This window comes from Branchiostoma floridae, chromosome 3 (assembly GCF_000003815.2).
Source record: "Branchiostoma floridae strain S238N-H82 chromosome 3, Bfl_VNyyK, whole genome shotgun sequence".
Lineage (NCBI taxonomy): Eukaryota > Metazoa > Chordata > Leptocardii > Amphioxiformes > Branchiostomatidae > Branchiostoma > Branchiostoma floridae.
Window position 1 is genome coordinate 29,822,551 of NC_049981.1, and position 14,681 is coordinate 29,837,231.

General features: G+C 39.1%; 1 protein-coding gene across 50 annotated transcripts in view; it reads right to left on the reverse strand.

Annotated features, from left to right (window-relative positions):
* LOC118410928 (collagen alpha-1(XXIII) chain-like) overlaps positions 1 to 14,681 on the reverse strand; it is a 130,985-nt gene that overhangs the window by 23,245 nt on the left and 93,059 nt on the right. For 29 of the 50 annotated variants that reach the window (XM_035812880.1, XM_035812876.1, XM_035812875.1 and 26 more), the window contains 14 exons: positions 14,405 to 14,458; positions 13,791 to 13,901; positions 13,006 to 13,032; positions 11,522 to 11,551; positions 10,405 to 10,449; positions 8,359 to 8,403; positions 6,232 to 6,267; positions 4,075 to 4,197; positions 3,319 to 3,372; positions 2,531 to 2,548; positions 1,724 to 1,750; positions 791 to 826; positions 400 to 432; positions 92 to 127 (listed from right to left, as the gene is read on the reverse strand). In XM_035812880.1, coding sequence (XP_035668773.1) covers positions 92 to 127; positions 400 to 432; positions 791 to 826; positions 1,724 to 1,750; positions 2,531 to 2,548; positions 3,319 to 3,372; positions 4,075 to 4,197; positions 6,232 to 6,267; positions 8,359 to 8,403; positions 10,405 to 10,449; positions 11,522 to 11,551; positions 13,006 to 13,032; positions 13,791 to 13,901; positions 14,405 to 14,458 — 675 coding nt within the window. Of the gene's footprint in view, positions 1 to 91; positions 128 to 399; positions 433 to 790; positions 827 to 1,723; positions 1,751 to 1,862; positions 1,875 to 2,530; positions 2,549 to 3,318; positions 3,373 to 4,074; positions 4,198 to 6,231; positions 6,268 to 8,358; positions 8,404 to 10,404; positions 10,450 to 11,521; positions 11,552 to 13,005; positions 13,033 to 13,790; positions 13,902 to 14,404; positions 14,459 to 14,681 lie in introns of all 50 variants that reach the window. The other 21 variants (XM_035812863.1, XM_035812841.1, XM_035812845.1 and 18 more) reach the window with 20 other exon arrangements.

Consider the following 14,681-nt stretch of genomic DNA (forward strand, 5'->3'; position numbering starts at 1 on the left):
CTACTGCAACAGTACTGTATGCCATGAACAACATGTGAAGTAAATTGTACCTAATTAGGCTAATAACCTCGGCACAATTCAACGACCCTACCTTAGGTCCTGGTTCCCCTCTTAATCCCTGAGCTCCCTGCAAATGACAAAAAAGTTACATTATATATATTATACCTGTATCTACATTTGTATATCTATGCCTGAGAATTTTGTGTATAGCCAGTAAACATAATGTACATTGTAACTGCCCTTTGTCACAGAAAATTATCACCCGGTTCGGAACACCCGTATCAAACGTTATCGCGGCCCAGGTATGACATAATAGAAACTTACATAGGAGACATGTAACTCTCTTACTTTCTATTGGAGAGGAACCATGCAATAATTATTTTTTTCCTTTTATCTTACCATTGGTCCTGGTGGGCCTCTTGGACCTGGCATCTAAGATAACAGATGAAAACAGAAGAATTGTTAAAATTTGCCATTGTGACAGTACTATGGCACAATCCCTACAGAGTCTACTGAAAAGTCTGCAGCCCTATGGTAATCTATCAGAAGCAGTATCACTTTGATACAGACATTTTTTTCTGTTGTTGTTTTTCCATCTAATGTAAGGCTCACAAGATTTTGGCTAAAGAAGAGCTACTGTAACATGTATTACTGATGACCACTACATATATATCATCAATACATTAGTACCAACCAGTATTTCAAAAAGAATTTTTCCCCATACTGATCATGACCTTTCTTTGAGATGTCAACCTACAAGACTACAGAGGAGTTAGAGAAAGTGATGTACCGTACGTACTATAGCAGTTCCCTCTCCGGCATCACCCTATCGTTAGGAGAGACGACAGGTGTGAGTAACGAACATCCTAACGAGTTTAGTCTACATTGAACCCAAAATTAAGTCAGGATATGAACTCTACATTTTTTCTGAAACGTGGCACACCGTCTAAAAAAAATTAGTGACATCTTCAACATGCTTTAGCTACTTAGTCACAAACTAGACATAACTACATGTATATGTTGTGTACCATACTACAAGAATGTAGTTAGGGGTAATACAAATTGACTGGCTACAACAAGCTTTAGAAAAGGACTGTTTGGGTAAAAATACCAAACTAGTCAGGAATAAATTTTAAATTAATTTGTGACATGTCACTCATCTTATCTTCAACTCTTTGATTGATGAATCATCAGAAATCAAAAGCATTACTTTATTAAGAACAGTTAGCAGCAGACTACATTACAGCAGTTACTGGCCTTATGTCAGAAATAATAGTTTCTTTGGGGCAGCAGAAATAAAACCAATTACTTTGCACCTAAATTGGAGGGTTCTGGTATCCATTTGTTCTGGTATCAATGTTTTGTGCATGCCCAAAACCAAAAATGAACTGTTTTGTACTCTTAAAATTTAAGAGTAGTGTCAAGCCAGTTTAATAACTGCAATTACTGATTCTTAAAGAAAAGAAGGTCACATACAGGTGAAAGCAAAGTGTGTGTGTGTGTGTGTGTGTGTGTTCGTGCGTGTGTGTGTATGTGTGTATGTGTGAGTGCACATGTGTGTGTGTGTGCGTGTATCCTGTGTGCATTTCAGAAGAAACCACTTTTTCTGATTCATAAGACAACTTGGTGAACATTCAACCACTACATCACTAGAGGTGTGGGAGATGGCGAATAACATCTACGCAGCAGAAACACCACTCGGGAGGAACTATCTGTGAATTACCCGGTCTCCCTTTTTGCCATCAAATCCCTATGTCAAGAGTCAGACAGGCACAAGTGCAACGAGGAATGGGGTAGAACGACAAGAAGAGATGCAACAAGAAAAAAAGGGGGAGGGAGAGAAAATAAGTGAGACAATGTACCTGATAGGAGAACTTAGGTAGCACATTGAGGTTGTTACACAAATGAAGATATGAAAATAGAGGGAAGAAAACAAGAGGACCAGTTCCAGTTGTAAGGCCATCGGACCCGGGGATGGTCGACAGTCCCTCTCACATGGGCAAACATGTTGTATAAATGTTGCAGCTGTAAATATCAGCCCTCGTAAAAGTACGCCCATAGACTTTTTTAAGGTCATGGGGGCAGTGGGTTGTTATCCACTGTCTATTGGGCATTGTATTAGAGGCCCAACCCTCTCCTCCTACTGCTTTTTACAAAGTCAGGTATCCATTTTTACACCTGGGTGGAGTGAGGAAAGTCGTGTAAAATGACTACCCAAAGGGCAAAAGTTTGGTCGCATGACAGTATTCGAACCCTGGACCTCTGGATGGTTCTGGGCTGATCATGAATACCCTGTAGTTATATGGCCCACGACACCACCTAAACCAGTCCAATATCGTGCCGTTTTTTTTCTTCATGTCAGCATTTGCCCAAATGAGAGGGAAGAGAACAGATAAGGATACATGTACATACAAACAGAAGAATATTTGAGAAACAAACAGAAAGAAATACGCAGAAAAAAAGACTTTTTTTCAAACACAATTGACAAGACAGAAGTCGTCTACTACTAAAATATGGTCAAGCTCTGTACCTTTTTCCCAGGAGCACCCTGAAAAGAGGCGGAAAAAAAGAAATTTTAGATTTGATTGTCAGTGGATATACACATGTAAATACTAAACAATGATACCTTCAATGAACGAGTTAATATAAAGTCGATAAGTGTTACTTTTTTTTACCAGAACACAAATTCATGTAAATCAAGACAAGTCTATTAAGCAAATTGTTAGTGGAAGTTTCATTTATCGCTCTCCAAACAAATGTTCTTAATTGTTATTGCATGCAGTTGGCCAGGGAATACAGACATTGTTCTCTATGTAAGGATATGGTTACTAAGCAAAACATTTTATGGAAAATTTGTGGTTAGAAAGAAATGTTGGCAAGAGTTATTGCTACAAAAAGTTGTCATAAATGCAATTACAATAAATTCTGAACATACAATGTCCATATCATTGACTTAACATTCAAGTTCAAAGCAAACATCTTAAATTGTTTTATTTAAAGTCCAGAAAGACCTCTCAAAAGTTTACAGTCCCTAATGTCTGTCAACCTTACGACCCGTGGTTTAGTTGTAATAAAAGTCAGTAGAAAATCATGAACTGAAGAAATGATATCAAATTAAAAGATCAATTAAATCAAATAAACGTAACATCTATCCTTTGTTTTCTACGAATGTTAATGTTGGTGTGTTTGGCAGGTCTTTCTGGACTTGATTTAAAGAGTCTCAAATTTCGGCAAAAATAGCCAGAAGTGAAAATGTGTGAAAAGTCCCAATATTTCCCATATGTTCACTGCTGGCTATTTTTGGGACAGGGGAAGTACCGCGGGTCCGGGCGGGCCTTGTACGCCATCGTTGCCAGGTTCGCCTTTATCACCCTGGTTTGAATCAAGGTCGTGCAATTTGCGTTAGAACAAACAAGGACAAACGAACGAACAACACATTGTGTCACTTTCTAATCAAAATCTTCACCTTGTGAGGATACAAAATGTAAGTGTCCAATAAGTAGTGCATAATCTTGTTAATGAGAGGATACCAAACCAAATCTTAACCAATAATGATAACGAGAACTAAATTCACCTATCACCTACAAAAGATAGAAACTACGTTATTTTGTAAGTCACCTACAAAAGATAGAACGAAGATGTAATGACCGACATTTTCCTCACAAGGATGATGTTTCTTGATTCAAGTTTCTAGCTTGGGTTAAACTTTGTCCAAAACACAAATTGAATGATATGTTCTGTCTCATGTCTTCAACAGTGCTTACACTTGTCTCAAAGTCCTGTTGTTATACTTTATCCGCAGGGTAACCTATAGCCATTGATTGTATTGACGAATCCAGATATCAAGTCGACAGACAGTGGTTTCAAATTGCAATGTTTTGACAATGTTGTAGTTTGAAACCACCGTCGATCGACTTGATATCCCCAGTTAATCTGTTTTTAATACTGGCAGACATAAGTTGCCCTGCAGATAAAAATAAACTAGCATGAACCAATATCACTAACACTAGCATGCTTTGAAACAGTATCAAACTGTTGCTTGTTTCTTTTCTGTGAACACAAGAGGGTTCTTACAGGTGGTCCAGGAAGACCCATCTCTCCTCGGTCGCCTTTCACTCCGATTCCGGGAAGGCCGGGCTGTCCGCGCTGGCCGGGGTCGCCATCTTTGCCGGGCGTGCCATCAGAGCCAGGGCGCCCCTGCAACAATCATACATTATACATACATGACAACAGTACTATAAGACGGCATATATAGAGTGCGCCAAAGGATACAATGCCTGTGATGCTGACCAACCAAACTGAACATATTCTGCTTGCAAGTAAAGGGGCACTCCACTCAAGAAGGGAGTGTCATTTTCTGCATGTTTGCCAAAGGATAGAATGCCTGTGAGTGGGATGAGGACCAACCAAACTGAACTTAAACCTATGGGGTCTTGCTTGACAGAAAGAGCTGCTGCAAACGAATTCTGCTTGCAGCTAAACCTATGGGGTCTTACTTGACAGAAAGATCTGTTGCAAACAAATTCTGCTTGCAGTTAAACCTATGTGGTCTTGCTTGACAGAAAGTATCTGTTTGCAAACAAATTCCTACCACCTGCTTCGATGTTACCATCCAGATTTGTCCAACAATGAAGAGCTTTGTTTGTTAAAAGTATGACTTTTAGGTCGAAGTGACAACGACATTTTCTTCACAACAAGGTCAGAATCAAAGGCTGAATTGACAAGAAAAGACACCAACCTGCAAAGTTAGTTTGTACACTTGTAACATTATGTTCATCGATTTGAAAGAAGCAAGCCATGCCAATCTTGTTTAGGAATTCCTTGCATGAAATGAAGTTAAGCTGTACCTTAACCTGGTATTCTATCTTCTACCTACATATAACTTTATGTAACATGAAACAATACATCTGATTTTCTTCACCCTATAAACTATAATGTTAACGCTAGCTGACCTTTAACCGCGGGGTAACCTTTATTCGTTGTTTTCAATAACAGAATTCCCTATCTTTTCAACCATCGGATATACATTGTAAGTTACCCTGCGGATAATGGTCAACGAGTGTCACTTTTAAGGCAAATAGAAAGGTTGGGAAGCTACGGGCAAGGCAATGGAAGGCTGTTTGATATAAAATTTGAAATCTTCATCAAGTCTTGCCATTCGAGCATCTCACAGGAAAAAAAACGGAACACTGTTACAAATCAACGCAAATGTTTTTGAAACCCTCAAGAATCTGGTTCCACATTCCACATTCAACAGAATCGAATGAAGGCAGAACAGACTAGAAGATCTTCTTGGTGCAGGTCTCCCAGAAAGTGCAAACAAAATTTAACACTGCAGTGCCACATGCATTTCTGGTCTGGGAATCCATGTGCACTCCTCCATTCATACAGACTGTACGTACAATGTACAGCTAAGTTTATGTGCTAGCATTACAGCAAGGTGTTTGACATCCGGGGAGAGAGAGAGCCATGATGGTAGCTGTACATGTGCACATGCAGCACTGTGGTACACTACAGTGCATTAATTCACACGATTCTGTGAGAGTTTTCTGAACCTATGGACACACAGTCTTTCCTCCATTTTAAGCAAACTAGAGGGGGCTAACTGTACATTAAAAAGTTGATTCTTTGCTCTGGACAAAGGTATTCAGTTCACTTTAAGAAATTCTTTTCATAGATTTCTGTGACGATCACAATCACAGTGACTTGGAAAACCTGTGTTGCTAAAGTGGGGATGTCAGACGCTTTGGCTCTCTATCAACTTGGCCTATGGCTTAAATCAGACAAACTTGGCTCAAGACCTTTGTCAACTTGGCCCAACACTAACCCCTAACTAAGCCTAACCCTGGCCAAGTTGACCAGGGCATTGGTAACCTCCAAGCAGAGGAGCGCCCATGTAATTTTTCCGACTACTACTATATCTACGCAACTCAACCTCTGCTTGGAGAATAGGGTGTTGGGCCAAGTTGACTAGGGTGTAGGGCCAAGTTGAACAGGGTGTTGACCTCTAATGTTTTAGAGTACAAAAAATAGATATGTAATATGCTTTCGATATAGAATGGGTATTGTAGTGAAATTACCATGTAGCCAAACCTGTAGAAGATTTCAACTCGTTCTTTTTTGGCAACTCCTCAGGGGCTAAGCCTAGCCTAACATTTTTGGTTGTGGTGTCCATGTGCCTTAGGCAAACTGTCACAGAATCCTGGGAATGGTAATGTACTGGGTACCTACCCTTCTACCCCTTTCACCCTTGACCCCGGGTGACCCCTGGGGAGCACAAAGGCAAGGTGTAACACAAGTTCATGATCAAGTTCACTCCGTAGATGGACACTCTGTACGATAGTGTTCTGATTCTATTGCAGGATAACAGTCGCTGAAACAGCATACCGCGTCTTGCCCTTGCTTTGCTTTGCACTAGTACATATATTATTTTGCACAAGGCAAAGAGTTCTCTGAGACAGTTGTTTTAGTGGAGAGAAAGGAAGGATGCACAATTCAATTTCTAGAGCATTTCTACTTCGTTACGACAGGTACCATTTTTAAAATTTGCATACGCAAGGCTTATTTATATTAGTCAAGCAAAACAACTGCATTTCTTAAGTTAGAGGAACTCAAGCAACATTAAGGTAGCATGAGAAATAAATAATGATTGAAAAGGAAATCACATAGTTACATGTAATTCTACTATCATTATGGGTAAGGAGTTTCAAGTATAAATAACTACTAACTAGCATTAGCAAATGTTGTACAAATATAAAAATAATTTTATCTTAAGGTAATAGTTTATAAAGCAGTACAGTATGTCAAGCTACAGCTTGCAATGGTTGTTCACTCTATAACTCACACATGCTTTTGATATAATTTTACATGTACCTTTACATTACAAATTACATAAGCTCAGCAAACGTTAAGATTAGTTCCCTAAGTTTAATGTATCTTGGTTAGATTTTAGCGAGTTCCTAACAGTGCAGTTATCATGGAATTTGCCGAGTTATTGCACAAAGATTTCACGAGACTAGTCACTAGCATGTCAGTTTACTTCCCTTTCCTCTCGATCTTATTTCCTACTTTAGATGGCAGCGCAAATGCAGTGAATGACCAGCAAGGTCCATTCCAAATGCAATGGCTTTAGGTAGACCCCTGTGGCACGGGTAAACTCACTTCGTAGACCCTGTGAGAATTTGGTCATGTGCCACTGACTGTGCCACTGTCAATGGACAGGAATGGACTAGCATGTCCGCACTCATGGACTTGCCTCAGCCTATCTTTAAATGGTACTGCGATTTTCACCAGTATCTTCATGAGAAATTTACCGATACCTACCTACCTAGTCCCTTGACCTCCAGGTCGTTGGGGGGACAAGGTAGCCATGAAGACAGAGAGTTGCCTCTACTTAGACATAAATCACTACTGCGTGCCTTTTTGAGAAATTAATCAAATGTCATCGTAAATTGCATAAGAGCAAATTCTCACAGGAGTCTGCCCGTGTGTGGAAGAGGGGTAGCCAAGATGGGCTGATGGAAAATGAAAGCGACAAGCAAAGGCACTTCTTCATGAAAGCTGCAAAAAGCATGTGACAGCAGATGGATGGATTGGGACAATTCAGAATGTATGTCAATCACAGAGATTCATTATATAATATTGATATGCATATTATTACATACATAATGTGAACAAGGAAACAGTTAATACATGGAAAGATTAAAAAGCTTGATGTAAACCGTGGAAGAATTCACAGGAAAGAAGACTAACATAACAAAAAATCTTGAAAACCAAAAGAAATATAATCATTGCAATATATGGGAGCAGTGTTTTAATTTCTTCCTACTACAACTTCTTGTTAGGACTCTTACAGAGTCTAAATCCAATATGCAATGATTAACTTTCTTGTCATTTTCAGAGACTACAGTGGGGTAGCCGTGTTTAACTAAGGCCACTCTGACTTTATTCTATAGATGACATCCTCTGGAGACCCTAAAACTAATGTGTGAAGGCGAAACAAAATGCTGCTAAATTGTAGGATTAAACATTCAGTCCATTCTTTCCTAGGCTTGGTTTGTCTTAATATGTTCACCTCCAGTAATCCTATAGATAATAGACAATCATTGCCATTTGAAAAATTTTGTATTTGGCATTCTTGTTAAAAGAAGGGAACAAGGGCGCTGTGGCCCATGCCCCGACCATGTGCCCCAGATCCTTGGGCAAGCATGAATTTCTGATTGACCAGGGACGCCATTGGGTGACATGTGCCCACAGGTTTTTTGTTTTGAGAACTAGCGAAAATCAATGCGCGACAGATGTCATCCATAGAATTAAGTAATTGTGGCCTAGACTAAGTTGGGAGCGGACAATATGTACCTTTCTGCCATCTATGCCAGGAGTTCCGGGCAAGCCCATATCACCCTAGGGATGGGTGGAAACAATAAAAACAAAAAAATGGAAACCAATGATGGAAAAAAAATGCCTGAAAGTAAAAACGAACCAACCAGTCCTACAATACTCCAAATGGGACGTTTTGAATGCATCGGTCTGATGTCCATGACGAAAGAAATACACAAAAGTACATTAGGGTCGGTGCATACACAAAAGTAAACGATCTTCAGCAAAAATGATTCTTTTTTCCAAAATTCTCTTTTGCCACCTTGATCACTTTCTGTTTTCTTACCTGTACAGTTGCTAACCTTAAGACATGTTCATGACTTTGGAAAATCTACAAGTTAGGAAAAATCAGGACAGCATGCATTATCACTATCTTTGACCGCAACTGCTTTTCGAATAGAGTCTATGCCCAGTTGCTCTCATTTCTCTTTTCAAACCCGAAACATTTTTCATCCTTGACCTGCACAATCTACAAGGGTGTTTCTATACTAAGGACACATTCAAAGGCCATTGTGGAATATTGAAGGACTGGTTCATAATCAAGGAAATTAGAGAAGAAACAAGAACACTTCTGTGAGGTGGCAGAAATAAATACAATTGTAGGATAGGCATGGAATGGGATGCTTCATGTTAGTGGAGGTGGTATGACTGAAAATTAGATACCAAGTTGACATGAAAGACACACGTAAGCAATCAGTCTATCTTCAACCTGGACTTTCAAATACATCTGCAACATACAAAGTGCATGTGAGGTTTTGTTCAAGAAGTTTAAATTGTTGTGAGTCATCTTTCATCTTATATATATCTTGAAAGACATATTTGATAGACAGGATGTTTTGTGTGTAATGTTATTTTGAGGCTTCAGGTTAGGTGTTTTTTCCTTTTCATCAACTTGATATCCATTTGAAGAGGAGCTAGCAGAAGTCATGCAGGGAAGATAACATAAAGTCCACAGGGTTGGTAACACTACAACTCTGAAAACTCTCTCTTAAGACAGTCCTCTACTACAGAACAGTAGTATACACTACAAGCTTGGCAGGCATTATGCTATCACTAGTCAAGTTGCTACTGACTCTAAACAAACCTAGGAAGAGTACGTTACTAAAGGCACATCACACCTCACACCATTTAGGAGGACTAAGTTTAAAAATGAGGGCTAACATTATATTGCAGTGCACACCCTTGCAGTTTCAGCATGTCAGTTAGGTTAGAAACAGAATTTTACCCCCTTAATATAGAGAAGAAATTAAAGATCCGGAATAAGATGGGATTTTAACTCTGACTTAAACAAGCATTGTTGCTGCAGTACATCACAGTGTTGACATCTTGCCACAAATCTTAACGACACATGAATTCTTCAGTCTGGAAGAGAGTATTTGGGGCTTACTGTAAACTTAAGGTGAAGAATTCTCACCTCACCTCCCCTTACCAGTCCCATAGTTATCATTACTTAATCCGATCACACCACTTCCAAAAGGGGGACTCATTTACTTAAGAGATTCATGAGTTTAACTTGTTAGATTTGTACCAAGATGTCTTCTTTTATCAAGAATAAAATGTAAGAAAAAGCAACACTTTTGTTTTCACCCAAGACATACTTAACCACTGTGATATACTGTGCAACATAGCAGTTTACTATTAGCACAACTACACCAACAGACTCTACCACGGCTATACTTAGGCCACACCAATTCAATTTGTTGGTTCTCAGATTTTCAAAAATAAGCTTATCTGAAAAAACATAATGAAAACAAAGCCACAGGACCTGGTTTATAAATTATACCTTGGTGCACTCAGTTTTATGGAGTGAAGACAGCCACTTTCAAGTTTTCCCCCTGCCCTATGCTTTTATGATGTCCACTTGCTTCGTTTTTTATTTTTAAAAATCCAAGAACCAAGTACATCAATTGGCGAGCCCTTGGCATGGCATTACAGTTTATTTAAATGTTCCCCTATTTCTGCTACACAGCTAAATAAAGGCACACACACACACAGTAGTGCTGAAAATATTCCTTAAAACCATACCTTAGGGCCGGGTACTCCAGGGGGACCAGGTGGGCCAGGGGGTCCCTAAGAGACAAAAACAAAGAGTCACACATAAGAACAGAGCCAGACTTCCTGCCAACGTAATGAGTAGTACAAACCTGTTAATTGCAACTCCTTTTGCTCAGCTTGGGTTGAGTACAACAAACAGTGCAGGAATTTAAAAGAAAAAAAGGAGGTTATTCTGCATTGCATTTTTGTGAACACCATGCCTTGCACATTTGATGGTGCTAAAACTGTTTTTGCGATGACACGGAAATTTCACTCTCAATACGGAGCGAGTATTGGTTAACACAAGTAACATAGCTTCTACGTGTAGAACACACAACCTTATAGGTTCCCTCTTAGCTTTCAACAAGTGCATTTGTAAATAGCTGTCATCACATCGTTAGACCAAAGCCATTCAAAAGTACACAGAAAGTCAGTCCCACTAGTTAAGATAGAAAAGCACAAAGCAGACATGTCTATAGAGGCAAGATATGACAGTTTACAGGTCTGAATATGTTGGTTCACTGTTTTTTTTACTTTGGCTATGTTCAATGTACATGCCTGCAAAGCATATGATGAAAGCAATATTGAGTCGCTCTTCCGTTTGGAACGAGGGGGGTGGAAAGAGAAGGAGACGTACTCAAACGAGTTAATCTTTGAAAACAGAAATCCCCTTCGCAAGCTTCAGTTTTAGAGTGGAACTGTTGAGCAGACTGAATTTTTTTGTGAGAATCCAGAATAGCATACCAGTTATTCTTATTCAAGGTGGAATAATTTCACTGTCTACTCTCATAGAGGAAGACAGATATTTGAAGGGACAGGGAAGGAGGGGCAAAAAAAAAAAAGCTAACACTAATACAACTACAGTAACTACAACATACAGTTCAAGGGATGTAAATTAGTTGCACATCAATTGAAAGGTGTTAAAATTAATCCGAAAAGGGCTGACAAAAGGGGTAGAACTTGAAACGATGATGTTCCTCTCGGAAGAGCATTCAAGATTGCTACACCAGTTCTTAAGGACAATTTTGATATGGGACCGTACAATTAAAACCAAACAATTGGGACATTATTTGGGAATTTGCAGATGGATAGAAACTTAGGAACATACACGCACAGTCAGGCCAGGGAATTGCCGACCCTTTACGACGACAGACGGAAAGAAAAGAACAGATAACGTTAATGTACGTTGGTTCAGTCTTGCCTGGACAAAACGGCAACGTTAGTAGGATAAAAGGGAGGGGGGCTGCAACATAAACTGCCTCAAATCAAAAAGACAGAAACTCCAAGGCAAAGTAAAGAGGAACAGGCAGACAGCGACCGTCTACACACTACAATCAGTCAGCACAGGATATTTCAAATTAGTACATTAGGACATAATAGTAGATACAACATTTCAATCTATTATACATAGAATGGACAGTTTCAAAATGTGAAAATACATCTAAGACGTTTGGCACCTTTCCTTTGAGGCAGTGTGCAAATACCATGACAAAAACAACTTGCAAGTCTATATTTCAAACCCAAGACCAAGACAGTCAACATTTTAATGTGTACAGTAAGTCCAAGATAGCTTCCATTTTAATGTTTAAGTCCAAAGTAGTTAACAATTTGATGTATAAACCAACTCTAAACATAATTTGACTACTCAAACACTACAAAACAATAGACTACAGGTCTAAATGACGATGAAGACTTCTGCAGTTCTTTAACAATCCAGAGCAATGAAGCACCAAGCACAGAAACATCTGTAACCTCCCTGACAGACCAACAGCATTAGGAAGAGTGTGTGTGAATTGTGGCAGTTGTAACTCAAGGAGTCAAGGCCATATTTGGTTCTATACAATTGAGATGAAGATGAAATGTCACTTTATCATGAATTGTTCCTAATATGAAATTAAATGATCAAAGCTTTCCTCTTGCTTTAAAGAATTGGATGCATTCAATAGTATTAATGAATTCAATTACATGAATTGTACATCCTGGAGGAGATTAACCCTTACTGTGCACAAATAGGTAAATATATTTAAGAGTTTTGAGAACTTAAAACCAGTCGTGTAAATGATGCATAAAACTCAACACGTTGATTTGTACATGTACATGTATGTAAATACATTTGCATCCACTAGGTTGTTTCCGCAAATAGTTTCATCAGGTCGATAGATCGATTAAACAAAGTCTTCTTCGTTTCACAACCTTCTTTAATTCATTAGTAAATGTTTCAACAACCATCTGATGCCTTCATAAGTACAAAATCAAGTTAAGTTTGGATTGCACTAACTCATATAGTACATGTGTACTTGTTTCATTTTGTACTGATAAAGGTTCCAGATGGTTGTCAAACTGTTTGCTGAAGAATTAAAAAAGGTTGCCTAACAAAAAAGTCTTTGTTTTGTTTAGTTGTAGAGGACCTTATGAAAGTCACTCTACTTCTGTTGTGTCAATGACGATTTGCATTCACAATCGGCCTATGACACCAGCATTTCAATGGAAGGCAACTCTCCCATATGCTGTGGGTCTCTAGCTACGCTCAAGTCTGAGGCATTCACTTGTACCCGTCATGCACAAGTGGAGACAGAGGAGAGTCGTGTTCACCTGGGGGCCGGGGTTATTGAGAGGGCCCTTCTCACGGTAGCATGAGGGGGGAGAGAGGGAGTAGAGGAGATAGAAAACACAGTTATAGAAAGATGTAAGCCACCAATGACAGTCTCAATGGACAAGAGCTGTACATTTGCCATAATCTCCAAGCAAATCATACGGTAGCATAAGATAGTATCTAAAGCTGACAGAGCAGTGAAGTTGGCTTAGGCGTGAGTTTCACTACATGGCAAATGGACACCTCTTGGCTGACTACACTCCTTGGCCAGTTTGGTACTATTTTATGCCATTGTAGGATCTGCTTGGAGATTACATTTGCCACCAAGAAATATTTCATCACTATAAAGCTACGTTGTGACAGTCTTAACATTCATAGATATATAAAAAAAAAAGCAAATGACACATGTTTAAAAAGTCTTCACAATGTAGTAAACAAATGAGTCTTGGCAACAATAATGTTGATCTGTTAATCTTTCTGAACGCCCCTGTTAATATTTTTGCAGATACTACGCTATTCTCTCACAGCTATCCCTCTAAAACTATCCTACGACAATATAAAAAGAGCATGCAAGATATGAAGGTACATTGCTTGAATAAGCTAGCAATAAACATATCATTGCTTCAATGGAAACCAATAATCTTGGTATGGCTACAAACAAATTGTAGGGAGCACATTTGCATGTTGCAATCATGTTGTATGTTTTAGCTGTGTATGTGTCATTTTTGCTCCCATACCAAAAAAAATCCACATAGAGCAACCCGAAAGAATGTGGTGTACTTACAATGACGGAAGAGAACTGGTTATCCTCGCCGGAGAACTTGACACCTCCCATGTCACCCTTCTCTCCCTTTTCTCCCCTATCTCCTCTCTCGCCAGTGTCTCCCTTCAGGCCCTGATAAAGAATTAGACATCTTCAGAAACGTGGACAAACTTTGTGCACCGGAAGAGTGGTTACTACATTTGAATTATCACAATTAGATTTTAATGCATCCACCTTGCTAGAGTACTACATCTATCCAAGACTGTGGGGCTTCCAAACATGTTTTTGTTTCTTAATAGCTTGAAAGTTTAGCAAAGGCTTATTTAAATGTTTCCTTTCTGCCCTAAGGTTCAAAGTTGCCTCAGTCTAATCTACTAGCTCATTTTCCACTTTCAAATGTCTTGATCAGCGCTGTCTCTAGTTTTACATTTTTTTTTGCACCCAACAAATTTTTTTGGAGCCCATCTTGTTTATTTTCATTGTTAAATCTTTGTTGGATTTTTGAGATGATGGGGTGAAATTTTTTTCTGGATACAGTCCTCTCCTGCACTATGTTACAATCAGGAAACGTAGAACACACTTGCATATAAACAAAATAAATATAGTAAGTCAATGTTTCAAAAACACAAGAGTACCTGTATTCCTGGAGAGCCTTTGGGACCAGGCATACCAATGTCACCTCTATCGCCCTGAAACAAGAACAAAGCATTTGTTGTACTTCTTGGGACCTCTGTTTGGTCAAGTTCAAGTGGAAACTCTGTCCTTGGTGCTGAACAACAATCAATGCTAAAGTTACAACCAATGACACAAACCTGTCCTTGGTGCTGAACAACCAATCAGTGCAAAGTTACAGCCTACCTCATAGGCCTGTCCTTGGTGCTGGGCAAACAATCAGTGCTAATGTTACAACCA